General features: G+C 35.2%; 1 protein-coding gene across 2 annotated transcripts; it reads right to left on the minus strand.

The window, feature by feature from the left end:
* On the minus strand, positions 1,048-16,716 carry LOC109326903 (nuclear pore complex protein NUP1). 2 transcript variants are annotated; one of them, XM_019559797.1, is made up of 8 exons: positions 16,327-16,716; positions 12,615-12,673; positions 8,939-9,105; positions 8,053-8,266; positions 3,616-3,921; positions 3,450-3,524; positions 2,025-2,651; positions 1,048-1,824 (listed from the first exon to the last, which is right to left on the minus strand). In XM_019559797.1, the coding sequence occupies exons 1-8, from the start codon at positions 16,589-16,591 to the stop codon at positions 1,375-1,377; spliced, it is 2,163 nt and encodes a 720-aa protein (XP_019415342.1). In that variant the 5' UTR covers positions 16,592-16,716; the 3' UTR covers positions 1,048-1,374. The 2 variants fall into 2 exon arrangements, with proteins under 2 accessions (XP_019415342.1, XP_019415343.1); XM_019559798.1 differs by having other exon boundaries at positions 1,048-1,818; positions 16,327-16,714.

Here is a 16,984-nt window from a genome sequence, read left to right on the forward strand (position 1 = left end):
TTTGATGTATTTAACTGCTACTATGTCTGATATAATGCATTTTGTCAGCTTAATTAGTAGATACATGAAAAGCCCAACTGAAATGCACTTCTTAGCCGCCAAATGAATCCTTCGTTATCTTCAAGGAACCAAACAACTTAGGATATTTTCAAGAAGGTGAAAATTTTGAATTGATTGGATACACTGATAGTGACTTTGTAGGAGATCAAGATAATAGGAGAAGTACTTCAGGCTATGTCTTTATGCTTGGCACAGGAGTTATCTCATGGTTATCTAAAAAGCAATCTATAGTCACATTATCAACTATTGAAACTGAGTTTATTGTTGCTTTAACTTGTGCTTCTTAAGCCATTTTGTTGAGGAAAATACTTGAAGAACTACATTTCAAGCAAGAGGAGACTACTACAATATATAGTGATAATACTTCAGCCATCAAACTCTCCAAAAATCCTATACTCCACGGAAGAAGTAAACATATTGATGTTAAGTATCATTTTTTAAGAGACCTCAATAATGATACTGTAGCAGTGGAGATCAATTGACCGACATTTTTACCAAACCTCTCAAAGTACCTTCATTCCAAAATTTGAGAAATTTGTTAGGTGTTTGAAAGCTGCAGCGAGTTAGTAAACTGAAAATATACTTTTCAGTTTAAGAGATGAAATGTTAGAAATTTTTTATTATATTCAGTTTATGTATTATGTTAGTGGTTGGGTGTGTAGTTTAATAAGTTACCTCCACTTTAGGGGAGTTATTATGTTTAACTTTGAAACTGATTATAACCTCTTTTTCCTTGCCTATTTTAAGGCTGTCATCTAGTGCATAATGAATACATCAGTTTTCAATTTTCTCTTCCTAACAAACTTGGTATACTGCTTGTGCCAAAGTATCATAAAAAAAAGCCTAAATTCCTTTGTCAAATGTAGACATAATGGCTAGCTGGTTTCTGAAGGCACGCAGATACAATAAGTTCACAATCAATTTCTCACTTCGGCCATGACCACCAACAATTCAGGCCAGTGATCTTATGACACCTAATTTAGCTTCATAATAAAAAAACCAAGATATTATTGATAAGAATTGGATGAAGGTCCATATTTGAATATCCTCTATGACAATGATCCTCTACAATAAAGAAAACCCAGCTTTTCGGACAAGCTTATTGTGAAAAGAAAGAAAAAAACAAAGGAGATCATAGGACCATAAAAAGCACACAATTTCTTACTCAAAATGGCTTACTTCTACTTTTATCTTCACAAAATAACAAGCAAAGCAAAGTACACTCCACAACTTGCTGAGAGACTGATAAAGATTCACAGAAAATTATCCAAGAAATTAGTGAACAAATTTTGGAACATCATTTTTCCATCTTACTTAGTAGCAGACAGCATCTTTTCCAAACGAAAATGAAAGCCTTTCCTTATCATTTGAACCAAAATTGAACTTTATTTCACCAGCATCATTATGAACTGTAGTATTGCTTGTTGAAGGGAAGGAAAACACCAAGGCTTGACTGGAACTTTTTAAACCAAAACTATATGATGGTTCTGTAGATCTTTCATTTGATTGATGTTGATCCCCAGTGGAGAATAATGGCATGATAGACGGTGTTGGTGGCTCAGATAACACAGAAGAAGATGCTGAAATGGGAAAGGTAAATCCTGAGCCATTATCCGATGAAAAGGTCCACTTTGAATCATGCTTCTTGATGGAAATAGGAGGTAAAACTGGTTTACTTGCTGGAGAGTTGGAAACAGATTTCTTTTCTAGATTCAGTTCAAAAGGGTTACCACCACTTGGAAGAGTCTTCAAAACATCCTGCTCCTGCATATTTAATTCATCAGAAACACTTCATTGATTCTCAAATTAATACGTAAAAACTCAATGTCTTAGGAACTAAATCAAAACTTAAGTTTGAATAATCAATTAAATCGACTAATGGATATTAGCTTTACTTCATTGCCTATAAAATCAACTTTCTTCCAATCAGAATAGTAACTGAAGTTTGATAATGGCTTATATACCTGCTGTTCAGTAGACTTCATGAAAGAAAATTGAGAACCACCGAAATTTTGTGTAGTTAGTGCATCGTTGCCAAGTCTTGGGATGCTTCTGTGAATGTTCATGTCAGATGACAAAGTTCCTTCTTTTGTAACAGTAATAGATTTATCAGCAATCTCCTTAGGTGGAATACCAAAATTGAAGTTCCCTTGACCTTCATTTGTTAGAACAGATTTCTTTCCATCAAGCCCATCATATTTATAAGGACTCACATCTTTTGACAAGGTAGTAGGTTCAGGCTTCTTCCATTCAGTTGCCAGCTTCAACTCAGCAGATTTCTCTTTGGGAGTGGGAATGTTTCTATCGATATGCTCCAATATTTTCTTGGCCATCAAAGTGGTATGCATGGGTACTGTTGGAGTGCCTACCTCAAAGCCTAGAGGCTTATGAGTGCTGCCTCTCCCATCAGGATCAGAGTTCCTTGTAACAGCAGGAGTGAAAGCTTCATTAACGCCAGACTGTGAAGGGCCACGAAGAGATGAATATGCTGGTCTTCTTGAAGAAGATTGTGCACCAACGGTATGCCTATTTCGACGAATAGGTCCAACCGATCCATATCCACTTTCTGATGCATCAGCTTTAGATTTATCCTGTGAGTGTGATAATCAGGTTTGCAACCATAATCAAAAGAAAATAAAAGTGTAGCTAGAAGACAAGGCAAGACAGAGAGGAATAACACAGGACATGAAAAGTTCAACTTGTTAATAATCTAAACTATCACCAACAAAAACATTGTCCGATGTTGGTAGCTCAGTAGGTAAGAGTTGGGGGAATGCAGTGCCAGGTGTGGTTTTTGATCCCTGTCGATATTCTTCATCCAAATTTCCCTTCTATCTCCCACCCCCACCTTGGGCCATATTAGGGGATAGTCAAGCGGCCAGACTAAGGGGGCTCCCTCAGACCCACAAGGAGGGTCTAGGCTTTACACCTTTACCCAAAAAAGGAACACAATAACAAAATCTACCAATAAAAGAATGTCACATCTTTCACTTACTTATAATTTCAAAAAGGAAAATGATATATCCTCCTACAAAACCTCCTACACCATAAGTAAAATATGTCACAAAGTGATACTTTGTTTATTAATGATTGGTTTATAAGTAACATATGTCACTTTCTTGTGGTGTAGGAGGATTTGGTACAAGGATATATCATTACTCTTTAAAAAAGGGCAGCCAAGTGCATGAGACTCTCACCTAGTGGGGTCAAGAAAGTGTAGACGTACACAGCCTTACCCTCGCAAGCAAAGACATTGTTTCTAGGATTTCAACCGATGACTTCGGAGTCACAAGGCAAGTGAAGAGGGCTCATCCTCTATTTATATTTGTTAAAAGAATCAATAAATTACGAGTCAAATACAGTGAAAGGATCAGAAAATTGAAAGAAACCTGCAGATACCGAGTAGCCTCAGATTGACGGAGTGGGGTTGATGAAATATGGCTGTCACCTTGTATATGAGTCAACTGAAGAAAAAGGAAAATGTACAAATGTTAACAAGTTTGGAAACACCATGAAGAATTAAAGTACAAGACAAATTACTTCAACAAAATATACCCTAGTCTTGGACTTTGATAACAGAGATCTTGAATAAGGAGTTCGGGGAAAGTTTTGAAGTCCATATCTGCTTCTTTGACTATGTGGTGTTACATAGGCATCCTGTACCATAGCACCTGGCCAACATGATGATGACTTCCTGTATGGTGATGGATCATATGGTTTCATTGCAGCTTCAGCACCATGCAACACTGTGCTTTCAATAGTTTGAATAATGCTCTTAGAACTGGGGCCTGCTTCTGATGCACGAGAATCCATATATGCCCTAGCAATCTCAATTGGTGAGGCACCAATTTCATCTTGAACCTGAAGAATTGTTAATTTCACTATCATATAAAGAAAATTGCACATGACACTGAAAAGGACCACATGTTCAACAATTGAAATGCACCCTATGAATATGATAATACAACTTGTTCGCACCTGTTAAAGTCAATCTTCAATTTTAAGATAAGACATAGTTAATAACAATGTTCCCTTTTGTCTCAAACAAAATACCTTAATGTCCAACTCCACTGAGAACTAGAATGCAATAAAGTTTAGCCAAAGTATGTCCAAGATGAAAACATTATTCCGTAAAAGAATAGCCTCAAACACATTAGAATTCATTGTTATAAGTTTCTATCTTCTTTCATAACTATCCATGATGTTACTGAATATATATACATATAAATATATATATCTATATGTGTGTATTCTATCAGAAATCAAATTTATTTGCTGAAATATTATTTCATACATTCCACTTTAGAATGTAACTAAAAATAACTGTATAAACCTTTTATCCCTCCCACAACCACTTACCCACCACATTTATATTCAAAATTACAGAATACTATCTGGTGACTGCAGTTAGTTTCAACATCCATTCTAAACCTCAAGATTTAACGGCCTAAACCCCACAGCATTTCTGAGGCTTTGCATAGGTATTGCATAAAACTATGTTCACAAAACTAGTTAACTACTACAATGATATCTCAAGTGGATCACATTTTATGTTACTGACTATCTAGTATATATGGAATCTCTACAACCTTTCATCACCATTTCTTATTTTGAATATAATCTCAATGCTATATCTGGACAGGGCTGAATATTACTATACTCTGCATTGATATCATAGTTCCCCTATACGTTTTCTGTCTTTGTTATTATTTTTTCAATGCTGTTCTGTCTAAAACAAACCTGTCTATGTGTGTTTCATGTTATACATGTTTGCTCTAAGCCTAAATAAAAGGGGGAAATTGTTTAGACGGTCGACAAACAACATAAAACTTTATTGAATTATATAATATGAATCAATGATATGATTAATGTTAGGTCGTTGCCCATAAGCAATGTGTTGTATCGCTCAAGTACATTGCTAATTGAGCAAGGGTTGTTGCATCGCCGTATGGATATAGTGAAAAATAAGCAATGGTTCTCGCATTTGCATGAACGGGTGCAAGTAGAGAAATTAGTCTACAATGCAAAATCGGAACATATAGACACTCTAATAAGTAAATCAATGTAAATAGTAGGCACGATGACTAGGAGGGTTCAATTTTATGTGCCTATAAGAAACTAAGTAGGTAGGTGAAAAAGCAAGAGAATTCAGTGCCTCAAGTTTTAAGTTGTGGTACACTGATAGGACAAAATCGAGAAATAGGGTGAGTATTATAGATAATGATTAGAACAAGGATATCGTGATTGTAAAAATAATAGGTATCATGATCAATCCTCAAAGTTTGTAGCAAAAAAATAACTTTTAACTCATTAGTGTTGATGCACCCTAGGTACAACTAAAGGAACATTACAAGATAAATTTTTAGGAGTATTTGAAGGTGTAGCCAAGGGAATATCTTTTGGAGAAAAGATTTTCCAAAGAGAGGATCTTAATGGACATACACGGAGAGACACTAGAGGATATGAGGTTTTCATTGAGTTATGCCATAGGGGAAGCAAACACAGAAGGTAAAGGCTATTCTAGATTTCTCCTCAGTTTTTGCTTTTACAATAGCCAAAATGTGTTTTAAGAAGTAGGGGGACCATCTTATCACATATAAGAGTGTGATAGCAAATTCTCAAATTGATTTCTTTCTTATACGAAAATCCATATAGAAAGTTTTGCTCGAACCACAAAGTCATACCTGAAGAGAGCTTGACAACAACATAGAGTTTTGGTCATGGATGTAAAAGTTAAGAATAGAGTGAAAAGAAAAGGCCAAGATAGAATCCTGAGAATCAAGTTGTGGAAATTGAAGGATGAGTAACAAATAAGCTTCCAACAAAGAGCTTTTGGGAGGCACAAAGAAGTGCTAACGATATGTGAAAAAGATGACCAAAAGAATTAAGAAGATTACAAACGAGACACTAGGTGATTCTAGAGACATAGGACCAAAGAGTAAAGAACAATGATGATGGAACAAAAGTGTACAAGACAAAGTTAAGGTGAAAATGGAATGTTTAAAGCATGATCCTTGTATAAAAATACTGAAATTAGGATAAAAATACAAGGTAGCAAAGAAAGGCACCAAGAAAGTGGTGAGTGAAGTGAGAGATAGAGTGTAAGATGGGTTATACAAATCTCTAGTTATCATGAAGGGGAAAGAAGCATCAACAGACTTGCAAATGGTAGGGAGAGAAATACATGAGACCTGGACCGAGTGAAAAGCATCAAAAATGAAGATGAAAAACTCCGATGAAGTGCAATGATGTTAAAGAAAGAAGGAAAAACTATTTTCACAAATTGTTCAACGAAGGTCATGATTTATTGCATTTTGATAAGATAAATTTTGGAAGTTTGAGGTGAAAAAAGCTTTGAAAATGATGGAGAATAACATAGCAATTAGACCGCATAATATATTTATCGAGGCTTGGAAAGTTCTATGAGATGTTTAATGAGATCCTACGATCTAAAAAGATGTCAAGTGAGTGGAGAAACATTTTAATCTCTATCTATAAAAATAAAGGAAATATACAAAATTATGTAAAATATAGGGGATTAAGCTCATTGGTCATACTATGAAGGTGTGGAAGAGGATATTTGAGCAAAGGTTGACACAAAATAATCATTACTGAAAACAAATTTGGTGTTATGTTAGGAGGTCAACCATGGAGACTATGTAGTTGTTATAGCGATAGATGGAGAGATGTTGAATGAACTAAATGGTCTTACACATGGTTTTCATTGATTTGGAAAAGGCATATAATAAGGTGCTTGAACATGTATTGTGAAAATCTCTAGATAGGAAATGAGTTTTAATTGTCTACATTCGACCATCCAATGATATGTATGGGGACCAAGACTAGTGTGAATACACAAGACGTGATCTTAAATGATTTTTGTATTGCTATAAGAATACACTTAAGGGTCAACATTGAGACCTTACTTGTTTACATTGGTCTTGGATGTGCTTACTAAGCATATCCAAGAATGTGTGTCATAAATGAGAAGCTAGAAATATGGAGACAAACTTTTGAAGCACATGACTTTCATATAAGTCGACGTAAGACGAAGTATGTGGAGTGTAAGTTTAGCATGAGATAGACAGACCTCAATAAAAAAGGGCCAAGAGCCCTTGCTAAAAAGGGCAGCTCAATGCACAAGATTTCCACTTAGTGGGGTATGAGGTAAATGTATGCAGCCTTACCCCCATAATGGGAGAGACTGCTTCCAAGATTTGAACCTGTGACCGCATGGTCACTAAGCAACAACCTTATTGTTGCGTCAAACTCACTCTCTCGGACAAACCTTATTGTAGAGGTGAAAATTGGAGATCATACTATATCACAAGCCACTAGATTTAAGAATCAGGGATCAATCTTACAACACGATTGGAAAATTTAGGGAGATGTAAACCAATAGATTCAAGTAGGGTGGATGAAATGGCAGAGCGCTTCAAGTGTCATATATGATAGAAAGGTGCCTACTAAAACTTTAAGGGAAATTTAACGGCACATTTATAAGACCTTCAATATTATATGGGACGGAACGTTAGGCGGTAAATTATCAACAAAAGAATAAATTCAATATAGCAGAGATGAGAATGTTACGTAGGATGTGTGGACAAGTTAAACAAGATAAGATTAGGAATGAATTTATTATGGAGAAAGTTGTGGTAGCTACTATCGTGAAGCATGAAGAGGGTAGATTTACCGTGTACACAATATGCAGCCTTACCACTACAAGTGGAAAATTTATTTACAGGATTTGAACCTATAACTTCTTGGTTACTAAGCAACAACCTTACCATTGCACCGATTGCTCGCTCAATTTTTAAGAATGATAGATAAACATTCCTTAGTTCAAAAGATCAGTGCGATATTGTATACACACCCAATGCTGAAGTATAACCAATCATTAACAAATTTAGCATGAGTTTATATGTAGGCAAAAGCTTGATCATGATATACCAACTAATGTTCATGGTTGAAAAATCAAGTTACAATACTCACTTTTGACAGACCAAGAGGTGTTGAGTTTCCCCACACGACTACATTCAACTCTTCATGCCTTTGTTCATTGGACACCTTTGGAAGCCTGTGTGCCAGAGCAAGCTCCTGGTGATCTTTCCTAGAAGCCAAATTGTTATTTTCTTTTCCTTTTTCAACATTAGGAAGGTCAATTGCCCTTGAATTTAATACCTCCACCAAACGACTGAATTCATCTCTGCACGAGGGGATCAAATATTTTAAACAAGGTACATCCTTAGATAACAAACAATAAATGCTTTCTTCCACCAAGGGTATGTTTGGATAGAATGGGGAAGACAATTCTTCATTGTATGTAAATATTCTCTTTAATTTTTAAAATGACAGGAATAAATTGAGAGACTATCATGTAACCTTCATATAATCCCTTACTCATTTTTATATACATTTTATAACTCAATTTAAAATTAAAAATTTAACCCTCCCTCCCTTTTCCTTCAAACCCCACTAACAATACATCTGTAAAGATAACAGTAAAAGCTATAACAAGTTTTCTAACAACATGAGCACATATTTTCAACTGGGTCGGAAATGAGTCAAGCTTGCTCAGTGTCTCGACTGGTTTCCAGCCTACCTCCCGCAGATAAGATCATAAGACACAATATTTTCTAACATCATAGAGATGTGTGGAAGCAAAATCCAAAAAAAACATGCTTTTGTATTGTGGGAAGGTGATAACTAAAAAAATAAGACAATAACAACAGCAATAAAAGCTTCACTTCGATGAACTCAATAAAATTAGGATTTCAGAATTACAGGCCTTGAGTAAGCTCCAACCCATTGGGAAGAATAATTTGATCTACAGCTGCGAACAACTTTCACGACAGAATTATGAGATGAGATAACATACCTAGAGAATGTGTTCCCTTCCACCAGCTTCTCAATATCAGAAATCCTATTCTTATCAGATTGCTCTCCTTTTTCATGTTGTCTATTCAGATCAATGACAGAACTGCTTTTTAGTTTTCCACTGATGTGACCAGCACTTTCCATTTCGGTTGATTTGGATGCCTGTAGCTGCAAAAGAACAAGAATAGTCTATCATTAATATATGGAGTTTAGGAAAACAAACCAAATTGAGAAATGTCATATTCCCCCAATTATACATGGCAAAGAATAGGGAGGGCAAGACAGTTATATGCAGAAAGTAACTTGGTGGAAAAGCCAATAAACTCAGCAAGATGGAGAATTTGGATACAAAATCCAACACCAAGCACTGAGGCACGACAGACAAAATTGTTAATGCATTTTAATCAGAAAGAGCATATTTACAGAGTGAAGAAAAGGAAAAAAGGAAGAAAAGAGTTGCAAGCATTACTCATATACAAGGGAATATAAGGTGAAGATGTAGATAATTTATAATCGGTCACAAGGACAGGAATGAATCCCAATGGTGAGAAATGAAAGGAAAACAAAAGATGTACTGAATTGAGAGGACAGAGCCCCAAAAACACAATGGAATAAGATTGCATGAAACATTGGACAAATAAAGCCAGCAATACTAGCAGAGCATATACATAGTGTAAATAGCAGGATGGAGTGATAAAGAAATATGAAATTTTTTGAAATTCAAGAACATAGATATTCCTTTATTTATTAGTCTGAAAATGTACTTAGATTAAATCTTTGTAAAATAAAAATATACTTGAATTATTTTGGCAAATATGTCAATATTTCTTGTTTGATCACATAAAGTCTAAAATGTACTCAGTTACAAATTGGTATGCCAAAGATGGTTTTTCCTAATCTTCAATTGTAAATGATGTATGTGAAAATACATCATATTTAGTCATTATTTTACATGCAAATTCATATCTAAATTATGATTTTAAATAGTCTTTGTTGCACTATCACTTAGTTTAGATTAAGCCTGGGTTATTTGCAGTTTTATGCAGATTTAATTAGCTGAGCAACACATAAAGATCAATATAATGAAAGATATGATTTGATGATGGTGACCTACTTGCTAGAAGAAAGGATAATGTGAAGAGAATGCAAGATTTAAATTGGATTTGATAAATCACATTGGCAAAGGTAAATCCAAGATATAATCATGCAAAGATTACATTGGAAAATAGAAGATTAGATTCCCAATTCCCATCACTTCTAAATAGGGAGTATCATGAAGAGAGAGTTCACAATTCTTCACCACAATTCATAATAGATTTTAGTTCTATTTTCTTCCTTATTGCTATCTAACCATGTCTAGAGCTTGTGCTCTAAACATGGCTGAGTATTTTCTTCTGTTTTTAGGATAGGGCAATGCCCTTTGATAATAAATAAATGAGTATTTATGTTTTCTTCTATTGAGTGTAAAGATTTACTTATCTAGTTGACTTATTCATGTAAGTTTGATGATCACTTACTTGCATGTTTATAAGTACATTTGAGGACAAACCAAGAGATGAACTCAAAGACCACCGGAACTACAATAATTAGACTTGGACTTATTCTTAGGCCTTCAAGGATCAATGGATTGCCACATAGCAGTTGTTATAAAATACAAATAATGGGTTTAGTTAAGTCCATAGTTTCACAATACTGACAGTAAAAGTTGTCTCAAATGAACATATTTATCTTTTTGCTTATATTTAATTTAAATTCCAATTTATTTCTATAAATGCTCAAATAATTAAATAAAATTAAGTAATTTCAGTTCTTGTAGGATCGATACCTTTTTATTACTTGTTGATAAAATTGTATACTCGCAGTATTGTATGCATCAGTAAACACCAGTTTGGTTTCACTCATTTAATCAAACCACATATTACAAATCTTCTAAAAAAATAGAGTTTAAAAATAATCTCCCGTTAAGCAAATCATATAGCTTTTAGTGGAAACTTAAACTAAATTCTTCTAGGTGGATTGGTAATGCTCCTAAAATCTCAGAAGTCAGTACCAGGAAAGACTTCAAGATTTACAAAAATTCTTTAATTTCAATACCTAGAATATGATGAAATTCAAATCAATCATGTTACTTGTACATCTAATTTTAACAACCAATAACCCTATAGTTGGCATATGTTTTGTTTTTGTACATATCCCTATTAGAACAATTGTAACTAACTCCACCCTAAAAGTTAGGTCATACGGAGAGGATTCTAGCTCACAAGACAGTATTAGTGTAGTTGGGTTTTGTACTTAATGGATCTAGCCTTTATTTCAGTCAGATACATTAATGTATCTAGCCTTTATTTCAGTCAGATACATTGAGCTTGTATAACACTGCTCCTATAAATAAGGAGCACTTAACTTCATTTGTTAAGAACAATTTCAGATTCTTTATTCTCTCTTCTTTCTCTCTCTCGGTTTTCTCTCTTCTTCCTCTACTAATAATAGATTCATCTAAATTCTATCATGATATCAAGAGCTTCTAGATCCTTAGTTTCATGGATGCTTTCCCGACTACGCCGCTGTCACCAACTTTGTCACTGAGACCTACGATCCAAAGAACAGCAAGAGAATGAACCAAAGCTTTGATCCGAGACACAAACGCATTCATAGATTGAGTACCTTTCTTGACAGTTCGAAGTTCTGAAAGTAAAAGTTGACTATGTGCACAAACCAATGAATCAAAGAAGGTGTGAATCTCGTCCCAAATCTGTCCAATTCAACCAAGAGACCAGATGTTGATCTTGTTCTTCCCATTGAGGGAAAGTCGAATTCAATAGTCCAAAACCATGATCCTCGTTAGACAAAAAATGCAGAGGAATTTACGGATTGACGACGAACCTCTCAAGATGATATGACGCAAGAATAGCTTCAACTTGTTTCCAAAATAAGTAGTTCTTTTCACAAAGCTTGGCGGAAATCAATTGTGAGAAGGTCACCGTAGACGGTGGAACCACCGTCATAGGTCTCGGTGACAAAGATGGTGACAACGGCATAGTCAGAAAAGCATCTATGAAACTCGGGATCTAGATGTTGTAGATACCATGATAGAATTTAGAAGAATCTATTATGAGTAGAGGAAGAAGAGAAACCGTGAGAGAGAAGAAGGAAACAGTGAGAGAGAGAAGAGAGAATGAAGAGAGAAAAAAGAATTTGAAATTATTATTAACAAATGAAGTTAACTACTCCTTATTTATAAGAGCAGTATTATACAAGCTCAATGTATCTGACAAAAATAAAGGCTAGATGTGATCTTTTTTGGGTAAGAGAGAGAGTCATCTTCAAACAGTTGATTGTTGAGTATATATCTTCTGAGCATCAAGTTGTAGATATTCTTACCAAGGCTCTATCTACTTCTAGGTTTACTGTGATTAGAGACAAACTTCATGTTACTGATTTGTTCTCTGCTCATCATATCCAGCCTTGACCAATTGGCTCAGAATTCAGGGGGAATATTAGTGTAGTTAGGTTTTATACTTAATGTATTTAGCCTTTATATTCTTCTAAATTCTATCAGACAACAACCTTATAGTGGTACTGAAGCTCACCCTCAAGTACACAGGTGACTGAAAAATATTTATTTCAACACTATAACAATGTAATTTACATACATATAAAGGAAAAGCTTTTCTTACATGTGAGTAACTTTTGCGACCATCATCTCCATGACCTTGTTCACCAGATTGCCATTTACCTATTGCCAACAAATAATTTGATCAGGAAGATAAGTTAATCACCATTTTCCAGATTAATCAGTACATTATATAGGTAAACAGTCAAACAGATAAGGATAATGAACTGTAAAAATAAATCCACCATTAAAAGAAATCGTTCTATCTACAAATGAATGTATAAGAAGCATCAAATAAATATTCAACAAATGTCATACAAAACAAGAGATGGTTTTTACATGATGGAACATATATAGACATAATGTGGATGATATGCTCAGGAAACTAACAATAGCAGATTCAAGGGAGTTGGAGAACATAAATATCCTTTTATGAATAAGGTTTTAAATGTTTCTTCATCACAAAAGAAGTCAGTGCAATAAATGCCACAAGTTACATTCCATCACATTATTATTTCCACTAAATAACAGAATATCAAGATGCTGCCCGACATTCCTTACGTTTAGTTTCACTCGATCATGTGCGCCCTTCTAAATACCAAAATGCAGGCTTTCCTAGACCAGCTACAACATGTAGACAGTACCAGAATATTAATACACCAACATACCAAACTAAACTGGCACAAGTTAAGAGAAAAACTAGGTCTTCTTAACAGTTTATCCTATCACTTCCCAATAGTGAGGGCATCTATGGATGGATCCTTTACTTCAATCAGATGAAGTAATAGCTCCTCTAACAACCATTCGAATTAAATGTTCATGGTCTTAAAAGTATTCCCTATAAGTGCAACAAATTGGAGGATAAAAAATCTTCAACAAGGATAAAACAAAAAGAGGGAGAAAAAATACATAGAAACAGAACTCCTTAAAGCTAGTCAGTGTAGAAGGAGCTTTGAGGTTCTTTTGCAAATCTATAATACCGACACCCTTGAAGAAATCATGAGCAAGATTCTATCCTATAACAAAATCAGAGAGAAAAACCCCCTGAAATGTGAACATTCTTTTCCAGCCACAAAACCCCCTGATAAGCAGCACATTGCAACAAGAAATTAAATTCCTTCTTACTATAACCTTGAAAACGAATTTCTAGAAACTGATCCAATGAACTATTGTAAATCCAATGCTCACCAATAGTACCAAAGACTATTCCAAACCAAAGGAAACGCACAGGTGGGAAACAGAGAAATAAATGATGCAAAATTGCAGAGGCCGAGAGAGAGAGCAATATGAGGCCGTCTAACCAGCAACGAATAACTAGTATTAATCCTATCTGGTGAAGTAGTCCAAACAAAAGCTTTTCCCATAGAAGGAGCTTTAGAATTTTAGAATTCTAAATTCCGAATTGGCTTATTCAAGGAAAATGTCTCCCTTACAAGCGGAATGTGTGAGAAACTGAAAATAGGATTTACATGAAAAATACTAGCAGAATCAAGGGTATAGATTCCGATGTGAAGATTAGAATAAAGGGAGGAGAACCAAGTAAACCAAAGGGGATGGAAGTTCAGTAGCTTCTCTATCATTTAGGTGAATGAAAAAGTGAAAATTTCAAGAATGAACAAAATCATGAAAACTAAAATTATGCATTAATGGGAGAATGGGGAACAGTAGATCACCTAAAAGGCTAGGAAAAGCTTATGGAAAAGGGATATCTCGCACCTAAGTTTATGTTTTTTTCATCCCCTAGCCAGTGATCATAACTTTTTCAAAACAAATTTCTAAAGCCAGATCACAAAAAATTCTCAAGAAAATCCTTGATTTCTTCAGTCAAGCTTCTTGAATCTTACTGATCCTTCTTGTTGCCTTCCTTCCCACTGCGTTCTCCTCGAAGCTTCCAATCTCTTCTCCAACAATTCCAAAAGGGTTTACATTCTTGATCAAATAATGAACAACTCCGAAGATCTTGAGAGCTATGATACTAATTCATAGAACTGAACCAGATTGAATGAGAAATATAGTGTTTATTGATATTAACGTTGTGAATATTAGTGCACAACACTGGTTACATAACTCTTCCTCCCACCACTATGTATTTGAGATACCTGGAACTCTCCCTCACTTCCCTCTCCTTTCCAATAAAATCGATGAACACCCTCTCCCTCAACTTTCTTGTAAACTCTCAGCAACCAAGTAACTAACTCCAGCAGTTCTCTCTAACCGTTACTACTGATATTTCTATTCACGAGTAATGACACAGAAACATTTATTTTTATAATAAAAGAAGGGTATTAGATGAGAAGAGGATAAGATATCCTCACAAAGAACCAAAAGATATAGCTAAACCATGAGAAAAGGCTGTGCAACAAAGCATGCCAATCTCTCTGCATGTCTATCATATAAACCCGAGGAAAAAATCTATGAGCAAAGCACTAAAGGAATGCTAAAACAGTGACTCTGTCCCAAACAAAATAAATATTAAGACAAGAGAGCCACTAAAAATCTTATGGTTCCTTGGTGTTAAATTGGCAAATTGCGATCAGCTTTGGGAGTCTCCGCAGCGGCATCGTGACCTAATTGCATCTGCATTTCTCTGCAATTGTGGTAACGCAATGTAACCGCAAGCGCAATTTAATACCCTACTTCCTTTCCAGCCATATACACCAAAAAAACAGCAGAAACAGAACATTTTCCCTGAATTTTGGCATCTTAAAAGGAGCCAAAACCTCTAAGTCTAGTAATGAGATAAGAGTGCAGGTCCATGGGGCAGGTTCAAGAATCTTCATACCAAACCTCTGCATGACATATTACAAACAGAACAGACTCTAATCCCTGTGCTATGCTATTTTCAAGTAACTACCAGACTTCTAGGAGCATCTTAGCAGTTTGAAACACTGAATTTACAACACAACAATCCTTCCAGTGGAAGCATTAGAAAAACAAGCAAACATTCTGATGTTCCCATTGTCAAAGTGAAACACTGTCCATTAAGTAGACTTTTCACCTCTTATTGTGTAGGAGCATTCAATAAAATATAACATGATCTATTGTCCAACTAGTAAATTAGGACATCACAATCCAAGTTCTGTCATTCAGCCTCAAAATAATATTTTCCATCCGCGGAAAGATTCGTACAAGTGGCTACTTCCAGAAACCATAGCATACTTAACTAACTCCCTCACATATAAGCAACATATCTTAAGCAATCTAATTCTCGGTTAATTTGGTGTTTTTACACTCACATTCTTTATCAGCTTTCTAACCACTATAATGAGCATAATCCTGCTCACAACATTGATTACCCATTCATTTACATTAACTATAAAAACAAATCATTCAATAAATTTAAAACAAACAGCAATACAAACATCAATAAAAAACATAGTTATTAAAACCCCAACATACCGTGTGTGACAATTATACCAAACATACAATTAAACATGTCAAAACCGGAAAATATCCATCAAACCTAGAAAATATCGGTCAAACTATACCGTACAGTAACACTTAAATCCGGTTTGTGAATTTAAAAATTCATATTTTTTCAAAATCATACAATAAGGATTCAAACGTTAATACAATAGTTAATATAGTTAGTGATTGGACCATTTCAATAATTGAGTTCGGCTAAAAATCAAATAGAGACTCTAATTATTCGGAAATCACTTTGGACTCTGAATAATCCAAGTCGGACGACAAAGACACATTAATCTTTTTACTCACAAAACTCGAACCTAGACCTTATTAATTAATTGCAGGAAACAAATAACAAAGAATCCAACCTTGATCATCTTGAGTATCGGAGCTTGTGCCAGGAAGAGCAGGTGCAGGAGCCGGTGTGGAGAAGAAAGACGGCAAAATACGACTAGCTCCGCCGGAGATGAGGCGGTAGGCAGGATCAACGAGTTTTGAAATCCAACGGCGGCGCGTGGTGACAGGAGGTCGAGCGTAAGGGCTAGCGGGTGGCTTTCTCAGTGGCGGTCTTCTGACCTTGCCTCCGGCGCCTCTGTCGTGTAGCGGTTCGACGGTGATTTGATCGGTGTCCATGAAATTGAATCAAAGTGAATGAAGTGATGGAGAAGCCGACAGAGGAAAAAGCTAAAAAGGAAAAGTGGGTAGGGCAAAAAATCTAGCGCAATAACACTGTGTTTGGTGCTAGTTTTACTGAGAGAATAAAGGGGAAAGGAATGAGGTAAAATAGAGCAGCTTTATTTTATGAGTAAACTCACACTATTCTACACAAACTACCTCCATGTAGAGGTGTTATCGGATTGCCTGCCTAGATTTGGGTTAGCTTATATCGGATTTGGGCTCGCTTATATCGGATTTGGGCTAGCTAATATCGGGTTTGGGCTAAATTGAATCGGGCTAAAAAGTCATATAACTTATGTATATCATTTGACATTAACATGTTAATATATAATTTTTTAACATATTTAC

The sequence above is a fragment of the Lupinus angustifolius genome, chromosome LG14 (genome assembly GCF_001865875.1).
Source record: "Lupinus angustifolius cultivar Tanjil chromosome LG14, LupAngTanjil_v1.0, whole genome shotgun sequence".
Classification (NCBI taxonomy): Eukaryota; Viridiplantae; Streptophyta; class Magnoliopsida; order Fabales; family Fabaceae; genus Lupinus; species Lupinus angustifolius.